This window comes from Tyto alba, unplaced genomic scaffold (assembly GCF_018691265.1).
Source record: "Tyto alba isolate M040663 unplaced genomic scaffold, T.alba_DEE_v4.0 Super-Scaffold_45, whole genome shotgun sequence".
Lineage (NCBI taxonomy): Eukaryota > Metazoa > Chordata > Aves > Strigiformes > Tytonidae > Tyto > Tyto alba.
Genome location: NW_024881321.1, coordinates 38,579,593 through 38,603,512, shown reverse-complemented (window position 1 = coordinate 38,603,512; position 23,920 = coordinate 38,579,593). Strand labels below are relative to the sequence as shown.

General features: G+C 37.3%; 1 protein-coding gene across 1 annotated transcript in view; it reads left to right on the top strand.

Annotated features, from left to right (window-relative positions):
• GCC2 (GRIP and coiled-coil domain containing 2) overlaps nt 1-23,005 on the top strand; it is a 32,275-nt gene extending 9,270 nt beyond the window's left edge. The window contains exons 7-23 of the mRNA XM_042805973.1: nt 242-311; nt 1,003-1,103; nt 1,184-1,282; nt 3,521-3,640; nt 5,136-5,300; nt 5,678-5,782; nt 6,488-6,650; nt 7,190-7,290; nt 7,418-7,495; nt 8,201-8,338; nt 10,885-11,006; nt 12,846-13,022; nt 14,477-14,694; nt 16,127-16,321; nt 17,128-17,267; nt 18,125-18,326; nt 19,423-23,005. Coding sequence (XP_042661907.1) covers nt 242-311; nt 1,003-1,103; nt 1,184-1,282; nt 3,521-3,640; nt 5,136-5,300; nt 5,678-5,782; nt 6,488-6,650; nt 7,190-7,290; nt 7,418-7,495; nt 8,201-8,338; nt 10,885-11,006; nt 12,846-13,022; nt 14,477-14,694; nt 16,127-16,321; nt 17,128-17,267; nt 18,125-18,326; nt 19,423-19,493 — 2,265 coding nt within the window. The 3' untranslated portion in view covers nt 19,494-23,005. The remainder of the gene's footprint in view (nt 1-241; nt 312-1,002; nt 1,104-1,183; nt 1,283-3,520; nt 3,641-5,135; nt 5,301-5,677; nt 5,783-6,487; nt 6,651-7,189; nt 7,291-7,417; nt 7,496-8,200; nt 8,339-10,884; nt 11,007-12,845; nt 13,023-14,476; nt 14,695-16,126; nt 16,322-17,127; nt 17,268-18,124; nt 18,327-19,422) is intronic.
• The last annotated feature ends 915 nt before the right edge of the window (nt 23,006-23,920 follow it).

Below are 23,920 nucleotides of genomic sequence, written 5' to 3'. Positions count from 1 at the left end.
TCTCAGTTTTTGTCCTTGGACAGGATGGAAAGCAGCTGTTAAAAGGTTGGATTGTTTTCCTTTCAGCATAAGTATGCTTCTCAGCTACGAAGCTGATATGAAATTGCAGATAAAGACTTTCTTGGTAGTAAGAATGTAAACACAATCCAGCTGTAGCTGAAACTTCTGGTGGCTTGTTAGGGGAAAAACAGATATCACAAAGAAATTTTTGTAATATTTTATATCTTTGTTTATAATACAGAATTTAATGGAGACATTGACCGAGAAAACTGATCAGCAGTCTTCAGTAGCAGAGCTTCAAGAAAAAATTGGTATCTTTCTTACTGTTCTCTTTTGTGTAAACAGATTGGGGTTTTTGGATTGTTAGTTTTTCTTTCTCTGCATAATTGTCCCGTATTTCCTACATGCCAAGGAAGGTGGGGAAGTAGATACCAGTGCAAATTCCTACAGTAGTCCTTCCATTAGGGATTTAAAATATTGTTAGCAGTCTTAAGTCAGTTATCATTTGATATTTCTTAAGGTTTTTTCTTCCTGTGTACATTTGGCTATAGACAGTGTAGTGGATTTCATCTTTGTTTTTTTTAAATATGGGAAATAATTGTCTCAATAAGAATCCCAAAGGCTTCCAAGAGGAGAGGAAAGCAACACTTTGCCAAAACTACTGTTTCCTCATTGCAATTATCCCACCACATTAGAAGGAAAATGCTTCCAAGTTGTTGCAACTGTATGTATAAGTAGACAGGAATATGACTTTTAATGTTAACTGTGATAGAAGCCTCTGAGACAGGAAGAAATTGTCCCTAAGCTGTCTGTGCAGCTGGATCTTGTAGCATTCAAATTAAATTTAATCACTTAACTGAATGAAACATATGAACATCTCCCCCTGCTTTATATTTTGTTTTGTTTCAAAGTCATACTGGTATTTGTGCTCTAATTGAATTTTGTGTCATTTCTTGTGGGGGGAGAGGAGGCATATTTTTTTCACTTTCTTACTTATTTTAGGAAGGCTGGAAAAAGAATCTGCTGAAAAAGGAGAGAAGCTAAATAAAATTAAGGTTGTTGCTGTGAAAGCAAAGAAAGAATTAGATGCCAGCCGAAAAGAGGTACCCTGACTGCTTCTTAATATGAAGAACATTCTGTGTGTGGGGTTCTGTTTTAATGACACATATTTCTTTGTAATAAGATGCAGACTCTGAGGGAAGAATTGGAGTTGGTTCGATCAGAAAAAGATCAGTTGTCTGCTTCAATGAAAGATGTCATTCAAGGAGCTGAAAGCTATAAGGTAAGAATAGTACTATATTTACAAAAGATAGTTATCTGTCAGAAAATTCTTTGCCTTTGAAGCCTAGGTTGAATATATATTGCTATTTAATTGCACAAGTATGTTTGGCAAAAGAAATTGTCAGTGCAGTTGAGTACCCAAATCATGAATATAAGGTTGTAGTAACAGAACTGTGTCGCTGCTGTCAGAAGAAAATGAGGCACTTCCTTTCTACTGGATAGTATTTTTAAACCTTTTAAATCTAACATCATATGTATCACACTGTGTTGCTGAGGCAAAATGTAAATCCTTATGAATTCTTCAAATTACATTAAATTGGGGATCAGTTAGAAAGTCCTTGAGTGATAAAGACATAAACTAACAATTCCCTGGGAGTGAGTCCTGTTGGAGAATGTCTCCAAGCACATGAAGCAGAAGGAGGTGACTGGGGACACTCGGCTTCGATTCACCAAGAGTAAATTGTGTCTGATGTAATCTGATTGCCTGCCATGATAAAACAGTTGGAGTTGTGGATGAGAGAACAGTGTATGTTGGTTATCTTGACTTTGGGAAGGCTTTTGATGCTCTCACAGTACTCTTGTATCCGTGCTAGGACATTACAATCTAAATGAATAAACAACTGAATGGGTGCTTAAAAAGTAAAAAAAAAATACTTGTGTGATATGTCTCAGAAACTAGCAATTAGTGGCTTGTACTAGATGCCAGTCACAAATGGGGTACCAAATGAGTCTGCGCTGAGACCTGTTCTGTTTAACGGTGACCTGGAGAAGGTGAAGGGATACACAATGATCAAGTTCTCAGATTATTCCTAAATGGGAATAGTCACTAGACTTGATTGCAGGGCTTCCATTTAGAGAGACCTAGAAGGGCATGCGGAATGGCCTGACTGAAACCTTTTGAAGTTCAACAGAGACAGATGCGGAGCATTTCGTGTGGGAGAGGGGAACTGCTTGATACAAGCTGGGAACCATGTGGCTGCTGAAAAGAATTACAGGGTCTTGGCAGGCAATGTACTGAGAACGAGAAAACTGTGTTCTGGTACCAAAGGTGGCTGCAGCATCCTGGGCTGCAAGAACAGGAGTAGAGTTAGTGAGTCCAGGGAAGTCATTATCTCTTTTTGGTCAGCAGTCCCAGGAAGGTGAAGGGTCTAGAGAACAAGTTTTAGGAGGAGCGGCTGAGGGAACTGGAGTTGTTTAGCCTGGAGAAAAGGAGGCTAAGAAAAGAAGAGAAAGAAAGGTTATAGTGAGGTGGGTGTTGGTCTCTTCTCCCAAGTAACAAGTGATAGAACGAGAGGAAATGGCCTCAAAATGCACCAGGGGAGGTTTAGATTCCATGCTAAGAAAAATTTCTTCACCAAAAGGGTTATCAAGCACTGGACCAGGCTTCCCAGGGAAGTGGTTGCGTCACCATCCCTGGAGGTATTTGAAAGCTGTGTAGTCGTGGCACTTAAGGACATGGTTTAGTGGTGGATATTAGTAGTGTTAGGTTTAAAGTTGGACCCAATGATCTTAAAGGGATTTTCCAACCTAGGCGATTCTATGCCATCATTGAGAGTATCACAACCTGTCTTGTCCCTCCTCCCCCCAAATACAAGAAAGACATTGATAAGCTGAAGTAATTTCAGTTGGGGGTGACCAGGATGGTCAAAGGACAGGAATAAGTAATGTACAAGGCTGAGAAATTGCTCAGCCTGGAGAAGATTTCAAAGGGGTCTAATAGCAGCCTTCAGTACCTACAAGGACATTATGAAGGAAATAGTCAGGCTATTAATGGCAGTGCAAGGTGAGAGACAGTAGTCCTAAACTGAAATGAGAGATTCCAGCTGGATACATGGATAAACATTTTTGCCCTATTAGGATGGTAGAGCTTTGCAACAGGTTCCCCAGAGGTGTAGTGCCAAGTGCCATCTCCATCCTTGGAGGCAAGTCCTTGGAAAGACCCGACGGAACAAAGCTCTGAGCAACCTGGTCTGATATCACTGTTGACCCTGCTCCAAGCGTCAGACCTCCTGAGGTCTCTTCCAACCTGAACTATTTTAGAATTTCATGAACTGAAAAGGGCTTCTTCCAGAGCCTGTAATGGAACAAGAGCTTTAATTTCATTCTGATACTTCTGATGTTTCAGTAAGACAACTCATACGCTGAAATATTAGGAAGAGGAGTAAGCATCTGAGGTATAGAATGTGCTTATGCAATGTATGTTGTAAAAAATGATGGGTTTGTGTTTGTATGTGTTAAGAATCTTTTGATGGAGTATGATAAGCAAGGAGAAGAACTGGATTCTGAAAAAGGCAAAGCAAATAATCTTGAACGTCAGGTTGATGACCTCACAAAACAGCTACAATTGTCATCCCAGCAGGTCAGTTCTGTATGTGTGTCTGATATATTGGTAACTACAGTAAAAACTATTTCACTTATTGCATGTAGTTTTATTCTTGTGATTGCTATTATATATTATATAGTTTCATAACCTAAGTGCATTTTGGATAGTGACTTGAAATTCTGGAATTTGGTGTTTTGCTTTGAGTTGTTTTTTTGTTTTGGGGGGTTTTTTTTTGTTTGTTTGGTTGGTTGGCTTGTTTTGCTTTGTTTTTTTTTTTTGTTGTTTTTTTTTCCAGCATTTATCTTATCCAGGCCATGACAAAGGTAAATACATTGAGGATATCTGGCTTTTTCAATAGAAGGGGTTTCATTTATCCCAGGCCAACTCATAGAAAAGATCAGGTGATCACCTCTGGCTTGGTTTGGACATAAAACTCTGCTGCATCTACCAGATGTAAAAGCAAAGGATCAAACTTGCACTATTTCTCTGATTTCACATCTATACTTATGAATTATAGTAACCTTTAACTGTTAATTTTTTTTTATTTGGTTTCTTAGACAAAATGTGGTTTTGTTATTTAATTGATTGTTTAAACATACTAAATTAATTATGATTTTTTGCATCTTTCACAAGGATGAGACTTTGCCATGCATTGTGGGGTACTATAGTGGCATTTAAAAGAGTCTAAGGTGGTAATTAAACAGCTGTGAGACACACAATTACAATGCTAACTGCAATGGGTTTGGGATTTAGAATTTAAACTCCCAAGCCCCATACATAATTATACCGAAGATCCACCTAGGCCACCATTCCCTTACAAACAGAAGCTAGTAGTGAATAGCTTAGGAAGAAATGACAAATAGTAGCATATATTGTGCTGACTGTGCAGGTATTAATTTTTAAATTATTTTAAAAATGTTTTGTAAATAAAACTACCGTTCAGGTAATTGGCAGCTTCTTTCACTTATACTTCATTCTTAATCTGCATAATAGAAACTGAGATAAAACACTGAAGTTGTCAAAATTAAATCTGTTAAAATCATTGCAAAAATAGCCCAAATAAAAGTGGAGTTCTTACTCTGTACTGGTACGATCTCATTGAAGGCTTGGTGGTGCTGCAGTTCAATCTCTTGGGAATTAATAACATGGTCACTTATTTATAAATACAGCAGCTGTATTTGAAGTGGGATAATAAGTACTCTAATGTTGCATATTATTGTGGGCGGAAGGTGATTCTTGCAGGAAGCATAAGTGTTGGGGTATTTCTTTCAGGTTTCTTGTTATCTCATCTCACAGAAAGCTGGGCAAATGAACTCTAAACAAAAAGAATCAAATAGTGCTAGTGACTTTAACTTAGCCTATTTCTTAATCTGGTTTGAAACAATGGAGGTGGACAAGACTCCTCTGTAGGAGTGCTGTTTGTAAGGGAGTTGGATAGAAATCAGTATTTGTTTTTTAGATGCAATATCTTATCTGTCAGTCACATGCAAATTCAGCTTACATTTTTATCTTTCCACTATGATCACTTCAGCGTGATCAACTACAGTCTGCTAATGAAGACCTCCTGGCTCGTGTTGAAACACTGCAACATAATGCTAAGCTGCTGGAAGCTCAGGTACTGGAGATTCAAAGAGCCAAGGCAAAAGCTGACAAAGAACTCGAAGCTGAAAAGCTTCTAAAAGAACAGAAAACAAAGGTAATACTCCGTAGAGATGGCGAATGGGCTGCAGCATTACCTTTACTGGATGTGACTTCTGCTAGACGTTTGTAAACTGTGTTTTTTATAGAACAAATTCCAACTTTCTCTTCTTGTTACTTGACTCCTTCTTTTTTGAAGGCTTGGTCTGCACATAGAAAGAACTTTGCAAGGCTGTCTCTTAGAGTAGATTTGGGGTTTGTTGCAGAATGTGAAAGCACTCCATAATTTTCTGCATTTTTCTTTGGTTCCCAGTGATTTCCTAAAAAAGGAATCAATTATCTTTGTACAACCTAAGGGTGTGTGTGTAAGTGTAAACAGATGCTGACCTCTAGCTTGAAATTGGATTGCATAATTGAGAAGAATTTAAATTTCAGGAACATAGTGGCGCTCTACGAGAAATGGAGGAGCTTCAGATGCAACTTCAGAAGGAAAAGAAACATCTGCAGAAAACTATGCAAGAACTAGAGCTGGCCAAAAAGGTAGACTTGTTGTTCATGTTAGTGCTTAATGGACTACCAATGATTTTGGCCCATCTTGCTTTGTTGAATGCCTCCCTTTCTCTTCTGAGGATTTTAAAGCCCAAGGATTGCAAAAGGGAGAACATGAAGGTTTTTACCCCTGGTTTTGTGTTTGGAGAGCTGATGTGTACTTTTAGGTGTGGGGGTTGTGTGGTGGGTTGGTTTGTTGTTTTTTTTTTTTGTTTTGTTTTTTGTTTTTTTTTGTTTTGTTTTGTTTTTTTTTTTTGTTTGTTTGTTTGGTTTTTTGTTGTTGTTTTGTTTTGTTTTTGTTTGTTTTTAGCTCGGGTTGTGTGGCCTGTCATGAATAGAAATAGGAATAGAATTCAGATGTCTGGACTATTTTCATGGTGCACTCTTCAGGAGCTGCCCTTGTAAGGACTGAATATGAGAGAAACTAGTATCTGTAAAATGCCTGCTGGTAAAACTGTTAGAAGTAGCAACAAGTTTTTCAAAGCTTCCGGTTCCTGTTTGAAAACAGTTTAGTTACTGAAGATATGGAAACCTGATGGATGGCTGTTGCTTGTGGATGTGGATAGCTATAAGGTTTTTGTTAGATGGGCAATACAGTTTTGTTTTGTTTTGGTTTTTTTTTATATAACTAAAAAAAAATATTTTTAGCAGCCAAGGCAGATTGTAAGCTGTAACTTCATTGTGTGTAACTTGCAGGATGCTCAAAAGAGTACGCTGATGGATATGGAAATTGCTGATTATGAAAGGCTAGTAAAAGAACTTAATCAGAAGATTACTGATAAAGACAGCAGAATAGAAGATCTTGAGCAAGAGACAGGGATTCAGAAACAGAAGCAAGAGACCCTACAGGAAGAAATAAGTGAGTAAACTGTAAACAGTAAGAGTCATTATGGTATAGTTAGTAATGGTAAAAAGTACAATTCAGAAACAACTTCTCAAGTCAGTGAGTGAGAGTAAGATTTGCAGGGAATATTAAACAGTTACACAGTCAAAATTACTTTTCCATAAAGGAAACTTTGCTAGGTTATCAGTCACTTGATCTAGTATTGAGCAAATAAAAGCCAAATTGCCTGCCTGATAAACTGTGTTTCTTAAGTTCATCATAAGTTCTGAAAGTGACTGACAGGATTTTTCATTCTGACATACCACACTTACAAAACTTTACTAGTTAGCGTGTGATTAAAAAATTAATTTCTTCCTATCCTTAAGTATAAGTCTTAAAACAGTTTATTTGAAGATCTTAGTATCCCATTAAGAAGTATCACAAAATTTACTGCAAGGTACTTGCTTACAGCTCTTAAGAAATCTGTCAGAAGTTGTCAGAATATTTTCCAGTATTTTTAAGGAAATATGGGAGGGGGAGTTTCTTTTGCATATAACTGCTGTTTTCTGCATTAGAGTCACTTCAATCAACTATGCAACAGGATGAGGAAAGAAATGCCAAGATAAAACAACTCCTGGTGAAAATCAAAAAAGAACTGGCTGATTCAAAGCAAGTTGTAAGTCCAGATGATAATGACTGTGTATTCCTTTTTTAAATGCGATTTTTAAAACCGGGCCAGCAACTGAATTATTAAGTTGCTGAGGTTTGGGTTTTTTTAATAACCAGATAATTTTATCGCACAGGAAAATGACCATCTAATGTTGCAGGCATCATTAAAAGGGGAACTGGAAGCCAGTCAACAACAAGTGGAATCCTATAAGGCAAGAAACTTCACTTCTTTGTTAGTATAAGGTTTCTTACTTAATAAGGGTGTGATTTGTCTTGGGCAGATGGAATATAGGCTGAAGAATGAAAAGGTGTTGTTTTTACTACTAGGTTACTGGTTCTTGTTCTTAAATGTGTTTTGTCTGTTTGCTGCTTTCCCAAAATATTTCCCCTGTGATGTTCTTTAAACGGGTTTACCCTTTTTTGGTCCTCTTTCCTTTCCCTTTCCAAAGAAAGAGAGGACTGTGTAGTTTGGCGCTTGTAACTGGGATTTGTGTTAAAATAATTTCTTCAAAAATGGAAGTTGCTCAGTTTAAAAACAAAACGATGCAACATTGTCAGCAGAAATCTTAAGTGTTGTCCATCTGGATAGATTTTGTTGGTTGGGTGGAATAGGAATTGAATATAAAAAAAGGTAGCAGGGAAGGGAAGGAAGAGGGGTTGTCTTTCATAAATGCTGCCACTCCACCACTGTAATTTTATTTTCAATTCTCTTTTTAAACAGCGTCATATATTTTTTTTAATTAAGTACATGGTCACCTGTATTTTTTTTTATTCTATTTTTATTGGATCTTAATTTTATATTCACCAGTTCCATGCAGGAATTACTGTAGTATAGTCCTGTGTTCTCTGTGACACGTGCCCTTGGAGAGGAAGGAAAAAAATTTTGTCATAGCGAAGTTTTCAACTGACTTTTTCAGATTCAAGTGGCTATGCTAACATCAGAAAAGCATAAAGTTCAGGAACACCTGCGTACTTCTTCGGAACAACACCAGCGTACATTGAGTTCTTACCAGCAAAAAATTGCAACCTTGCAAGAAGAATGCAGAGCAGCCCAGGTACTCTGACATTACTTCTTTCACTAGAGACTTTGGAAGGGAAATTTACTGTACACTCTGTCTGCTTCTCAAAAAATATTTTGCAGGTCTTTCCTTCTTTTTGACTCTTAAGAATTGGGAATTACCCCAGTGCTTAATGTATTTCAGTGGTGGTATAGAGGACAAGCCAGACTGTCCTGCTTATCACATCTTGCTTGTGGTGGGACATCTGGACTGCACTCTATTTCCAGTAGAGAGAACCTTGTGGTGGTAGTGAGGAGTCAGAGTTTACTTAGGATGACCAGCAAGTATACACTGTGGGGAAGAGAGAAGTCTTTTGATTGAAAGAGGAGAAGAACAAACAAAAAAGGAATATAATTTGCTTCATATAAAAGCAGTTAACACAGATACCACTTAACAAAGAAAACAACCAAAACTGTGAAAAATATATTTGCAAGCGCCTTTTAGTATGCTGCTATATGATCAGCTTCTTAATTGGCAGCTGAGCTACATGTAAAACTGGCACTATTTCTGAGGTCTTTATTATTTCTGGGGTTTTGTCTGTATGACAGTGTTAGATGTTTCTGGAATCTGGTGTTTGCACTGGAGACAGACAGATTCAGAATATACTAGGACTGTTACGTTTAGACTATATGGAGATCACTGCACTACACTATGGCCCCTTTTGTATGATAGGTGTGCATCCTGCAGATAAGTAACAGTTGAACACAACCTCTCAAAAAACTTATGCATTTTAAAAAGGTGAACTGAAACGGACAAACCTTGTGGTTGCTGCTACGGGAGCCTTGCCTGAGTTGTACTGGTAGATATGAATCGTGGTTTTACAGATGCATTCTTTCTAACTGGGGACTTACTGTATACCTGTCTATGGTGGCTTGCTCCTTGATGTGAAACCAGTAAGGGTGTGGATCTTCCATGATGGTGTGGCTTGATGTTGTTGGAACATTAGCCTTCCTCTTTAGGTGCTCTACATTGAGAAAATAGATGTTATTACAAGGTTATTGACAGAGGAAAACTCTGCCTAAAGGAAAAGTGGACAACAAAGTAGATAATGGGTTAGAAAGCAAAATTCATGCTGACATTTAAGTCTGTGTACCTGAGGACTTAGTAATATTCTAGCTCACATAGTTTGACAGGAAGAAAAGAGAAGGATTAATTTAGAGAAAATGCCCACAAATCTTACAGGCTCCAGAAAAGCTGGAGCAGTGGCTAATCAGGGTCAGCACTGTGGAATTTCACTCACCAGTTCAGCTGAAGAGAAACTTTGCAAAATTCTCTTCTTGGAGATGAGAGCGTTGTAGTCATCTCCAGGATGACTAATGAATCCATGAGCTTCACTTAAGATCCACGCATGAAAACCTACACCTCTGTTTTCTTAGAAGAATATACAACATGGAGGACGGGAATAATTCTTGCTGTATAGTATACAGTCAAGGATGAAGCTACTATGTTGTGAAGCGTGGAAACAAACTTCACAACTCACAAAGAGTTATAAGGTAGGTATGTTTATTGCAGCGCTGGGTGCAAGGGGGATCACTCCTAGCTTGCACACCAACAGCACATTTTGCCCAAAATTTATGTAGTGCAGGTATACATATTCATGGGATTATGCAAACACACATATGCATAAGTGAGGCAGGGTTAGTTTGCACAGACTCAGATCTGTCTCTGGTGTTCGTTTACTTCTTCAGGGGTCTTATCTTCCTTTTTTGTCCTTTAGATGAACTTTAGTCATTCACGCATGCTCTCTTCGTACTTGGTGATCTCAGCAGCTTCTTCACCAGTTTTATGGTCAGACCAACACCGTTATTCTTGTTATACCCCCTTGTGTCTGACACACAGTCCTTGACAAATATCAGTCCCTGATAAGCTTAGGCACCAGTCTCTAGTAAACAAGTTTCAAAAGAACATTTGAGGTGTCAAAATAACATTCAAGGTAAACAGGATTGTTAAGAAATTGCAAAGCAGTTAGTTCCCTATATCAGTTGTGAGGTAATTTTCTGTGTGTCCACAGAAACGTGTATCAGCTGAATTTAGAAGAGAAAACAGACCAAACACCCTTACAATCAACCAGAATATTATATCTTGTGTTGTGTGTTACCATTACAAGACTGACTTAACTCCTCAAAATTATGCATAACTTTTGAAGGCATATTAGATTTTTATCACCTGGGTACTATAAAAGGAAAATAGAATTATCCCTTTTTTTTTCCCTTCGCCTTTGCCTTTATTTAAAGCTGTTTCATAGAACCCCTTGTTTGAATCTGTTTAATGCAGTTTTTGAATTTGCAAGTATTCTTTCTTTTCTGTAATAGTGGTATGTTGAAAATCAGTGTGTCTCAAGTTTCACATTTTCTGATATTCAGTTAAAGTCTAAATGATGATCTTTTATGGTAGTCACTATTTTAATTATCCATTTAAAAGAAGAAAATGCAACAGGTGGTTCTTATTTTTTTTTTTCAGTGTAAGAAGCATTTCATTTTACAGAAATAAGAGAGCAGTAGTTAATAGCATAACTTATTAAGGGTTTGTTTTCTGTGTGGTAGGCTGAACAAGCATCTATTACATCTGAATTCGAGAGCTACAAAGTCCGTGTTCATAATGTGCTAAAACAGCAAAAGAATAAATCTGCTTCTCAGGCAGAATCTGAAGGAGCCAAACAAGAAAGGTAAAACTAAAATTTTTATATGCATACAGAAAAATACTGATACTCGAGTTACTGAGCTTGTCTTTCTAATTGCTGACCACCAAGGGAGTTCCACTATTTAACTCTGCTTCAATAAGGAAAATATCAGAAGGACGGCAGTTCGCATCTCCAGTTAGTTCGGGTTTGTGTTTTGTTGGGTTTTTTGGGGGCTTTTTGTTGTTTTTTTTTTTTTTTTTTTTTTTAAATGCTCTCTATTTGTATAAACTTCATCTGATCTATAATCTTAACTGTGGCTCCACCTATCTGAACAGGAGAAAGATGATCAGTTTGTATCATGGTGGTTTTATGTTAGTTTCCAATTCCTTGATTTGTCTCTTAACATTTTTTTTTTTATATAGATTACCTGTTGTTACAGTCAAAGGGTGGAAGTAAGATGTTAGGAAGATTCTTATGATTCTCATGAGTAGAAATTAGACAGCATATTCTGTGTAGACTCGACACGTCATTTTCTCTGACATAAAGTATTGTAGGAAAGTGTCACTTCCAACTAAGAAGAAAAGAGCAGATTGGTCCTGTTCAGCTGAGCTCACTCCTTTTTCAGGAAGGAATAGTTTAGTGTAGGTAAAGCTCTGGCTGCCAATTCAGTCGTCAGTTCCAGCAGATTTATGAAATACTGTTGTCTTATCAGCTGTTATATGAGGAAAGACTTGGGGGGCAAAAAAAAAAAAAAAAGTTACACTGCCAAAAGTTCCCTGAATCAGTTAAGTATAGTTGTAAGACAGGTAAATTCAGATTAATTTCAGGAAATGTCTGAACCCACTGCAAAAGTAGATCAGTTTCTGTAAGTTACTTTTATAAGTTATTGATAGCTGTCTGTGGTGACAGACTGGGCATTTATGTGAGATGTCAAAATTTGACACATTGTAAAACAGTACATGCAATTGCAGCTGAAAATCCACCAGAGGGAGACTTGTGCTTTCTTAGAGGACTTTGATTTTATGGTTTGTTTAGGGTTTTTTAAATACATCCACTTCTTCTTTTCTCTGAAGCAAGCAAAGTGCAAGAGTTGCATTTCTTTCTCTCCTTTCTTGCAGAATTTTAAGAAGTTCTGGTATTATTTGTTTTTTTTTTTTTTTGAGACGGGGTCACTTTGGAAACAAAGTGGATAAGTAATCAAGCAATGAACAGATGACACATAGTTTTCAAATGATTTACAAGTATCAGCTCTCAGGATTAATGATATACACTTCATGCAATAATGGAGATGTCTGCATATATAAATACGGAAAGCATAAAAGGAAAATGTGTGTGACTTAAGTCTTTTTTTCCTCCTGGTGTATCTGATTTTCATTTATTTCTGACCAACAGTTTATCTGTTTTTACAGATTGATGTTACTTTCTAGTCCTTTGGTCAAAATCTACTCCAACCATTTGTCTCCAGTATTTGGTCACACTGAACTGATGTGCATTTACTAAACAAACAAAAAAACCCCTGACCACTTTAAAGAATAAATTGTTTCTCCCATTTGCATCCCAAATATTATTCTCCTTCTCTCTTGTTCCTCCAAAACATCTTGAAGTAGAAGGTGATATCAGTCGTGCTTTCTACCCAATAGTTACATTCCCGGCAGTTCAGATGGGATGTGGTGAACCTATTTGTATCTATAGTGCAACAAGGTCAGAACTTTTCTAATACAATGTGACTGCAGCAGATACAAAGATTATTTTGGTCATGGTGCTGTACTGATTTAATAAATAAGCAATTTGGATCAGCTATCTAAAATGTTGTGGATATAATATGGGTTCTGAAATAATATAAATCTTTTTTAATTTATGCTTATTTATTTTTCCCCCTTGTAGAGAACAGTTGGAAATGGTGATAGATCAACTTAAAGTTAAGCTGCAAGATGCTCAGCATAATTCACAGATGAATGCATCTGAACTCCAGGCATTGCAGTCTGAACACGACACCCTGCTGGAAAGACACAATAAGATGCTGCAGGAGACAGTTGCAAAAGAGGCAGAACTCCGTGAAAAGTACGGTGTGATGATGAATAGATACAGATATTTTATTCTGTCTGAGCTTTAAGGTCTGGGCATGTGGTGGCCTATAACTGAACTTCCCGAAGAAAGGGTGTAATTCTTGAGAAACCTAAAGAAATTTGCAAAAGGATTGTTTGCTAATTTTCATGAGTCTTCAGAAGTTTCAGCAATGAAAATGAAATAGTAGCTGATCAGGGAATTTGAGGTTGCTGCAAGCTTTTTACCTGTTAACTATCGGATTTTAAAATTAACACCTTTTTTTAAGCATGTTCTCTATTTTTAAGTCCAATGCTCTGCAGTATGTTTGTGTTGGACTGCTAAACTAAATTTTACGGATGTTTCCTATTAGAAAAATAAGGTAGTTAAATGCAGAGCAAACTATGTCACTGACAAAATATCCAATCCTGTGTCTACATACTTACAGAAAGTACTGGGCTTTAAGTCTGTGCTTGCCACAAACTTAATTTGCTATTTTTTTCAAAATGGAAGGAATCTGCATCACTTCTTGAGAAATCACATGACTGCCTAATACTTGAGCTCTTCAGAAAGGGTCTTTCCTTATCTTTTCTTCTCTATTTAGGTTACAAAGAAGTTCACGTGAAATATTCATTAGAAATTACAGCTTATTGTTAGGAACTGTTGACTTCTTGTCACTCTTTGTACTGTTTTATCTGTTCCTGATAGCCACATGATGATTCATTTTAATCAACTAAATTATGTCCTTCTGCATTTCTGTGGAAACAACCCATATCACAGTAGGTTCCCTTTGTACCCAGAGAGACTAACTCTTTGCTACTTTGGCTGTATATAAGTTTGTATGCTTATAAGGGCAAGTCCTATGCTTAGTCTTTCCAGACATGTACTTGTTTAATTGCTTGTGACAATTTTGTCATGTTTCTGAAGTACCTCCAAACCAAGTCCAGTTGATGTGTTACTGCCGTTTTTCTCGCTAGCAACTACACTCTTCTACCTTCTTGAGCTGAAAGTTAAATCTTAAAAAAATTAAGCTCAGCTTCTTAGAAACTTATGTTTTCAGAAGTCCTGCATAAGTGATTAGTAAATAAATGTTAATGGAAGTGCAGTATAAGGTAAGTTACATGCCCTATATGACACTATAAACAGTCACGTTGCAGTTTTAGAATGTAAGAATGTTTAGACCATCGTCTCTAATACTTTCATTTTTTCCCAAATTTTGTCTGAATTTTGTTTCTCAAAATAAAAATCAAGAGTGTATGTAGCACTGTGCCATGATAGGTAATAAGTGTAACTTGTTCAATCTTAGATTTTCCCTGCAAGAAGAGGAATTTAAATGGAAGAAGCTGCATAGTCATTCTAAGATAATCATACACATGAAAACTGAAGACTACTTGATACTCTAAAAATTTTGAAATGTAAAAATGATGGTGTTTTGCCGTTTTTCTTATGGTTTGTGCATATGGTGTTTTCAGGCTCTGCACAATACAATCTGAGAACATGGTCATGAAAACAGAGCATGCCCAAACTCTGAGTCAGCTGACAGCCCAGAATGAAGCTCTCCGGAACAATTTCAGGGATCAAGTCAGGAACCTGCAAGAAGAGCACAGGAAGACAGTAGAGACACTCCAGCAGCAACTGTCCAGAGTAGAAGCTCAGCTCTTCCAGCTCAAGAGTGAATCAAGCACTAGAGGTAACTTTGAGTCATAATACCAGGTGTTCTTGGGTTAGATACAAATTTGTGTACCTGAATCTGAATCTAAAACGTGCTTATAGTGTGTGGGTCTGTAATACACCAGAAACTTTCTGGATAATCTGCAGCATGCCGTATCAATCCACTAACACCAAGGAACATATCTTTGTTGTTGCTGTCCCTTCAGAATCTTAAGGTTCTTGAATGTGTCCAGGGGAGGGCAACCAAGCTGGTGAAGGGGCTGGAAGGCATGTCCTGTGAGGGGGCAGCTAAGGACCTTTTAGGCTTGTCTAGTTTGGAGAAAAGGAGGCTGCGGGGCGACCTCATTGCTTTCCACAGCTGCCTGAGGAGGGAATGTGGAGAGGGAGGTGCTGTGAGCTCTTCTCCTTGGGATCCAGCGATAGGGCATGCGGGAATGGTTCAAATTTGTGCCAGGGGAGGTTCAGGCTGGACATTAGGAAGCATTTCTTTACCGAGATAGTGGTCAAACACTGGCCCAGGCTTCCTAGAGAAGTGGTTGATGCTCCAAGACGGTCTGTGTTTGAGGGATTTGGAAAATGCCCTTAACATGCTTTGCTCCAGAGCTGAGCAAAAAGTTAGTCAGGCAGTTGGACTAGATGATCATTGTAGGTCCCTTCCAGCTGGAACTATTCTGTTCTGTTCTAGAATCTGCATCACTGTTATCTCTTCCGCACTATCTGCATTGTCAGACGGATGGAGGGAAATCACTTTGTAACTATTCAGTGATCTTCCTATCAGTTTGTCTCATATTTTGGGGTATACCGGACCTCTGCCTGCACGATGAGGGGGTAAAGCTAAAGAAAAGTGTATTGAAAGCTGTTTTAACGATGCTTGTTACTGATATACTTGGTATTTGATCCCTCTTCTAATTTAAGGCTTTACTGTGTTTAAGCTGAAGTGCTAATTTTGATATCAGCAAAGTTAGTAATTAGTCTGTCGTTGGACATTTGCCAAGCAGCAGTAACAGTTTAAGAAGTTACTCTTTCCATATGTTACTGAAGCAGCAGGATAGGGCACACAGTATTAAACCAGAACAATTTACACCTCCCAGGGGACTGGTTGAAAGAAAAGCTAATTCTGTTTTGCATTAAAAAACTTTGACGCTCTTATAGCTACCACACATCTTCAGGGAGAGTTGCATGAAGGTTTCATAGTCACTGAAATAAAAATTGCCAATCAAGTTTGGATTTAGAAATAGGCTTTGATTTGGAATGTTTTTTTGGAGGTGAAAGGCTGTATTTTCTATCATAAATGTTACGTATCTCGCTTTCTGCCTTTTCTTCCCCTCCCTGCCTCCCCCTGATTTTTGAAGACTATTTTATGTACTGCTCTCCGGTCTGAGGCAGTCACACCTATGAAATAGCACTACTGATTTCATTCTGATGACAAACACCAGTAAGTTATCTTTCAGGTACAACTGTTTCAAATTCAGCAACAAAGAACTTAAGAGAACGGCGAAACACTGACCTGCCTGTTGTCGATGTGCACGCTGTAGCTAGGGAAGAGGGAGAAGGTATGGAAACAACAGACACAGAGTCTGTCTCTTCAGCGAGCACCTATATGCCATCCTTAGAACAACTTCTGAACTCCCCGGAAGCAAAACTTGGTAAGCAGAACATGTGGCTTTTTGAAGCACTTGCCTACATAAGTTGCAGAAGTTTGTGCCCTCAAAATAGCTGAGAGCGTTGTGTTTTCATGCTTTCAGGTGCAAGACACAAGTCCATGTAAGGGCTACTGAGTTTACACTACCCTGAATTTCTGTGGGAGTTTTGTCTTTGAGTAAGGACTAACAATAAAACATTGCCACAGGTTTTAGTGATTTAAAGACATCATATTTGTGACTTTCTAAAGGGAAGAGACTGGATAAAGAAGTCGGTGAATAGTTACAGAACTTTTTGTATTCTGGACTAGTCAATACTAGAGACAACTAAGTGCTTATTTAACTCTTAATGAAAGGATAATATGTCTCTTCTTAATGTGGCTTATTAGAACAGGAATTTATTAATAGCTTTTTTTCTAGGAAAATGAAAGCCAGCGTGAAGACCAATATTCTAAGAGTCCCCAAAAAAGTAGAAAAATATATGGTAGTATCTAATCATGTTTTAAAAGTACTGAATGCTTTGTGGAGAATTGAAAATCTCCTTCTGTGGGTAGGAAATGGGGTAAATTAAAACCATGTATCTTGACATACATAGATCTGATTTGCTAATCCCCTTCTAATATACTTACATATACAAATATAGGTCACAAAGCAAGCATGCAGCAGCAGCAATGCCTGCTAATTTTTCACACTGACTTTGCATGGATTTTGTTCTGAAGAAACTACATTAATCAAGTCATAATGTTAAGTTAGTATAAAGGAGATGCAAGTGCTTTTTAATTCTCTCAGTTTTCTTTTCCAATTAATTGCAGAACCATCTCAGTGGCAGTCAGAACTCACCAGGGATGAACTGATGCAGAAACTAAACACAACAGCAAAGAGTGCTGATCACCTGAATGAATTACTTCGTGAATCGGAAGCAACCAATGCAATCCTAATGGAACAAATAAAGGTTAGCAGACGTGCAGGAAGTGTGGGGACAGCTCTAATTTCTATGGTCTGTTTCTTAAACCAAATGTTTAACACTGGATATCTGTTGGAAAATTCCAATCTATAAAAATCTGGTCATGCTAAACTTAATTTTGGATGGGCTTTTATTCCATAGAACTAACCAGTGCTTCTAAAATTGACTTCAGTTTTTTGGGTCTTTTCCCCCCACAGTTTCAAGGCAGAGCAGGGTCAGGTAAAAGCTGCTACAAGGAAAAAAAAACCTCAAGAGTTTGGAAGTGTAATGTTTAGTAAAGCGCCTTTACTGTTTTAACTTAAATAAAAGCAGTAAATCCCAAGGGAGGCATTGTCTGGTTTCTCTTCCTGTAACCCCTTTTAGCTGTCGTAAGTTAAAAGAAGATACATGTTTAGAGATGCATGTTCTAGTAGTTCAGTTCAGTTTGATTGTACCTCCCCGAGTTTTCTGAAAACGTTTTTGAAGTTAACATATTCTCTAAAAATGCTACTCTTTCTTTTCTAAAATGTTTCTTAATGACTGATAATACTATAAAATCTTTGATTCATATTGCTTCTTTAACTGTTTGACTCTTTATCACTGAAACTGAATAGTTAATACTGTATAACTACCACACAGATTTTTATCAAAAAAAGTTGGTTTTCATCAATAAAATGTTATTTCTGGACAACCTTATTGTGTGTTCAATTTCAGTGGATTTTTGTCCAGAATATGTTGCTATGCAAGCGTTACTCATTTTGAAGCAAGCTGTGTAATTTACTTTTTAGCTCTTCAAAAGAGCTTTGTTCAATTGCTCATTATGTGAAGCAAACAATATTGCCTATTTTTTTTCCCCTCACCTGCAGCTTCTTAAGAATGAAATAAGAAGACTGGAAAGAAATCAAGAGAGACAAAAGTCTGTGGCTAATCTAGAATACCTGAAGAATGTTCTATTGCAGTTCATATTTCTAAAATCAGGAAGTGAGAAAGAAAGGCTGCTCCCGGTAATAGACACCATGCTGCAGCTCAGCCCTGAAGAGAAGGGGAAGCTAGTTGCAATCGCCCAAGGTAGGTGGTCACAAAAAAGTGGAAATAAAGGGGCAACTGAAATTCTGTGCTTTCTTTTATGTACACCTCTGAGAAAAACAAAGCTTAGCAGCATGCCAATGAGCTTAGAAGTAAAACCACTTTGCTCTGGGAAGTTACTATTCAGTTTTCAGAAAACAGAACAAATACCCAAAAATAAAATTAAGGTAAAATATAATTTCTTCTGAGACATACACATTTTAGGAAGATGATAATAAGTAGTAAAAATTTAATGTGTTCATGTTTTGAGTAGAGTTAAATATTTCTGTCAAAGTAACCTTAAAATAGAGGTTAATATAAATTTAGTTGATTTCTTGCCAGATATTCTGATAATTGAAATGGTGCCCTTGAGGCAGTACTGCAGATCTAATATTAGTTTCAATACATTAACTTTAAAAATCTCTTTCAAGAAAATATGTTCTTTCTTTAAGAAATAAAGGAACTGGGGGAGGAAAGAAAAAGTTAAGTCTTTGCAAGAAATGATCCCAAGAGCTGACTTTATTATAATGTTCTGGCTCTGCTTCAAATACTCTGAGTGTTTGTCCCCTTAAAAACACTTTTTAAGGTATTGTTTGTCACTTCTCAATAACAACCTGTAGCTTCTTGTACTTCATTAGCAACAGACCTGTACTTTATTTTTAAATTAATAAAAAGAGTAGGTACTGTGTGTATATGTAAGCACTTAAAATTTGTGAACAAAATCACATGAATAAGGGAAGTGGCAAAATACCGCGTCCATGATATGCTTTGCATTTGGAAAATGAGATGTAAATTCAGTCCATAGCATTTTGATGTTCTGGGACTGTGATTAACACTGATTGGATTTTTCTGGAGAAAGGTGATAAATGGCCTCTTTAAAACATCCTGAAGTACTCAAGGTAAAGTGGACTTGGTGATAATATTAATGAACATAACTATGGCAGCCCAAGAGTAAGTTATTGAATGTTACCTCCTCCAGCAAGTTTACAAGGACAGTATTTGAAAAATGACAGAATTGGGGGAGGAAACAGGGTCATGTAACCAAATGATGTAATGTCTGACATAACATAGTAATTTTTTTTTTCCCTTCCTCCTTCAGGTGAGGAAGAGGGTACCTCACGGTCCTCTGGGTGGGCTTCGTACCTCCACAGCTGGTCAGGACTTCGATGAGAGAACAGAAACACTGAATCTTTAAACACATTCCACAGTTGCAAAAAAAGAAATCTTAATGTAGAAGAACAATCTATTGATGTGGTAGCATTGAACTACAGGTTTTTATTTCTATGTGTTATTTTCAGCTTTTTAGGCTCTTCTAAGAAAGAAGCTCTCAGTAGCTCTGAAAGGCTGTCCTTTACGCTCTGACAGCAGTGAACTATTTATCTTGTAAATGGTAACGCTGATGATCAGAAGTATAATGAGAAGTGACAAATTAATTGCAGGTTGTTTGGAAACAATCTGACAAACCTGTGATGGCTCTTTTGACATTGATTTAAAAACTTGATCTAATATAATAACTGGAATAACTAGACTTTAGACTTAAAGCATTTTAAATTGTTTACAGTCTCTTTCACAGATTTTTGTGAGCTTGCTAATCTGTATGGTTAGTGTTATTCTCTGCACGTTGAAGAAATTAAAATGGAGTTATTTCCTCTCTGGTGATGCTTACAAAATGATAAGAGAATTAAGAAACAGAAATGCATTTTCTGCTTTGACTTGACTAAATTTTCAGTCTTGCTTATATTTTTTTTGCAAAAGGTGGAATGAAAATATGAAGGCAACGGTCCACAAAATGTAGAGGGTGCCTAAAACTGTATGCAATACAATGCTTGGCACATCTGGGGCATGGTACTGTAGTAGAGATTAATGGCATCTATGGAAGTCTTGGGATAGTACTCCAAGAATCAGAGGTCATAAGTGAGTTGAAGCTTTGGGAGAAAGGGCTTAGGCTGTGGGTTTTTACCCTGAGGTTGGAAGCCTGTGCTCAAGACCAGGAAGGAAAATTTCATTACTGTAGGAGGGTTGTGCGTAAATGAAAAGACTACTCGTACTGACTTAGTCATATTGAAGACACTAAAGGAATAATCTGAGTCCGTAGGTCAGACACCTAACAATAACTTCTGAGAGAAAAGGACAGAACTTTTGTCAATAGATGCATCTTTTAAATGTTCTAATGATTGAAGATGTCATACCCTTCTCTTGCTTCTCTGTGTTCGCACACGTCGTTTGCACAAATCTTTTGTACAGCCAAGATAATCTCTGTTCCAGGTTATTCAACAGAATGTTTGGTTTTCTTTGGGAAAAATAAATCTCTGCTGTAGACTTACTACTTCAATCATCAACACAGCACCCTTTTTTAGCTTCAGTCTTCTTTTCCCCTTTATAGTCCGTACTGCCTTTCACCATCTTAATTTATTTGTAAGTTAATGAAATGTGTATGCATGTTTTTAAACCCTGCTTACCTTTCAAGCAGAGTCTTTCCGTCTTTTTCACTCTTGTCATGCATTCTGTGTTCCTTTACAAAGAATCATTCCCTGGTATGCATACCAATACTCAATAGTATTCCTTTCTTCTCTATCCTAGTTGAGGCCCTGAGGAAATGATGCTGCTTCTTTTAATGTTGCCTTATTCAGGGCTGAGATTAATCTGGACAAAAGAACAGCAGAGCAGCAATACACGTTGAGAATAAACTGTTCATTAACTGTGATTTTGGTTTAATTTTTTGCTTCTTACATATTTCAGTATACAATCAACAAAGCCCTTTCCCCCTCCAATATGTGTTTTAACTGAAATCTTCCAGCAAATGGTTTGTGCTACGGGTTAAAACATTCTCTATGGACTTTCAGATCACAGAACTGATAGTGTGGGGATGAGTCAGGCATCTGTAGCTTGGAAATGTAGATGCCAAATATTGAAGGTACATTTAGGCTTTCTTTCATTTGCTTTTGAAACAACTACCATCTCTTCAACATTTACGATTTGCTCCAGATCTTGGATGTTGAATTTAGAGTCCTTGTTCACAGCTGGATTTGGTTAATGTCATTCAAAAGAATGCCAAAGCAGAGCGACAGGAGAGATTTGAAATATGCACAAAGATAAATGCAAGTCATGCTCCTGCTGTGATTTTTAACAATGGAAGCACGTGAGTGGAAGGGTATGACTTTGTCTTACTTAGTTCAAACTCAGTTTGCAGCTGACCTGATTTAATCTCTTCTGCATGAGGTCAGCTATCACTAAAGAGCTGTGACACGTTCCTTTTAAAATGCACATATTTCAGAACTGTAGATTACACAACATTGTAAACTGTGAATAAATGTATGCAAGTAACATAGATCCCTGGCTGTATTAAAGACCAGTTGCTTATTGACTTCTTTCAAGTCTGAGTTGCATGCTCACTGTATTTACTAAAACTCAAGTATTGTACTTATGAATGTAGTGGACAACTTGCATTACTATATATATATTTTTTTTTTTTTTTTTACAATGGAAGATTAAGATCTTAATGTAAAAATATTTCAATAACTGCTACTAAACTGTGTTCTGTTGCTAAGATTGCCAGAACTTTTGTGGCAATAAACTGCCTGTAAGCAAATATATCAAAGTTTAGTATACACTTGCAGTAAATGGCATAGAAGAGTGGGACTGGAAGCATAGAAAACTTTTTATATGTCATGTATTTGCATTTGTAATGTACAGCATTGTAGCTGTAATTTGCTTTCAAAAAGCAATTTAAAGTGTTAATTAGTACTGCTGCTTCTTGATATACTGTGGTGTTCTTTTTTTGGAAGAGCACTGTGCTGACTTTGCTTTCTGGATCTTCTGCTTGTTTGGTTTTTTTTGTTTGTTTGTTTGTTTACAGTGCCCCTGCCCAAAGAGTTTACAAGCTTAGGACCAATTTTTATGCTTCTATCAGCCTGCCTTCAGGCCAAGCCTAAGGAGTATGTATTAAAAAGCAAAATGAGAGTGGCTGAATTCTTAACTACCTATGCTGACTTAGAAAAGGGCTTACATGCCTTACATGTTCCTTTTACCCGGAAGGGAGGCTCACCTGTGCAAGTGAAATGTGCTCCAGCTGAAACACAGGAAGACCAGAGCTTTTCAGGCTGTAGTGTGGATGTGGCCAGTTGGACTTGGGGTTCAGGAAGGCCAAAGGGAACCCGTGTTAGAAATGATACATGGGAGAGTAGAATTGCTTTTCTCTCTTTCGTCACCCTCCTTCCCCAAAATATTGAGAGAATACAGGGGTAGATTATTTTCAAAATTTAAGTCTTCCTTTGGCTATCACTTTCCATCCTTTTGCTTTGCTAACAGATGATGCATCCTGAAATCGTGGAGAAATACTTAAAAACTCTCCTTAGTTTGTTTTCAGTGGCTTTGAAGGCAGTTGAACCACCAGTGCTTCATTGGGCTTATGCCTTGGCTTTGCCCAGTGCACCAATACTTCCTCAACTGACTCCTAATTCTACTATTACTGGTACTGTGAAAATAAATACCTCCCATCAGAGCCTTGCAAATAGCAGTTACCACCCACCAGCTGAGAAACCAAATGTATGAAGAAGTGAAAATATATTTGTTGTAGTAATTTCAGAATTGCCAGTCTGAATAGATAAGTGTTTTTGTTGGAAATATGTCTTTGATGGCCTTTTCATGTGGCCATCCCCTCAATAAAATTCACCTTTACCCAATTAAGTGCCTTTCTTTTTCCCTGAATGCCTGTTCTTACCTGAGATAATGCTACTTGGGTGCAAGGGGGAAAACAAGGGGATGTTTACTGTAGCATTACAGAGAAGATTTTCTATATCTTGTATAGCAGCCACAGTCCGTCCTTTTTAACACAATAACAGGGATGGATGCTTCTGGATGAATGGAATAGGAAGATAAATTGGTTTGTTATGTTTGTTTGGGGTTTAGGGTTTTTTTTGTGTTTTGTTTTGTTTTTTTTAAGAAAAAATTACCGAGTTTTATTTTCTTTAAAAAAAGGCTCATTTAAATTACTTCAACTGTGTTACTGGATTGTCACTAACAGGCTGACAATATCTGATATGAAGAGGAGAAGGAATGCAGAAGGTGTTAATGTCCTTATTAGAAGGATTGCACGTAGTATTTTTAAGTACTAGCCACCTTGTAAATCAGCACCACTCCTTAATAGCTCTCAACTTTGGACAGAACAACCTCTTCCCTAATTCACCGTGATAATTTTTTTATATCTATCTGCACTGCTGTCCTAGTGCAGAGATTAGATGCATTATGGGTGAAGAGGTGGTTTGATTGATTGATCAAGGCGAGAGTTCAGTGTGTTTATATTCTTGCCATCTATTTTTTGTTAGGCGATGCTTATACAAATAGAGGGTCAGAGAGGGGATGATAAGGTGTGAAAAGAAATTGACATAACAAATGGATATAAAACAGTCAGAAAAAGAAAGCCTGATATTTAAAGTCAACTTCTATTTCACATAAATGTATATATGCGTAGGGGAAAGGCAGTAATAATCTGACTATTTTTCAAACTGAATTCAATCTAAAATTTATAATACTGACTTGCAAGACTGAGAAGGTACTTCGTGGTTTGAAGAGCTCCTTTCCTGTCCTGCGTTCTGCCT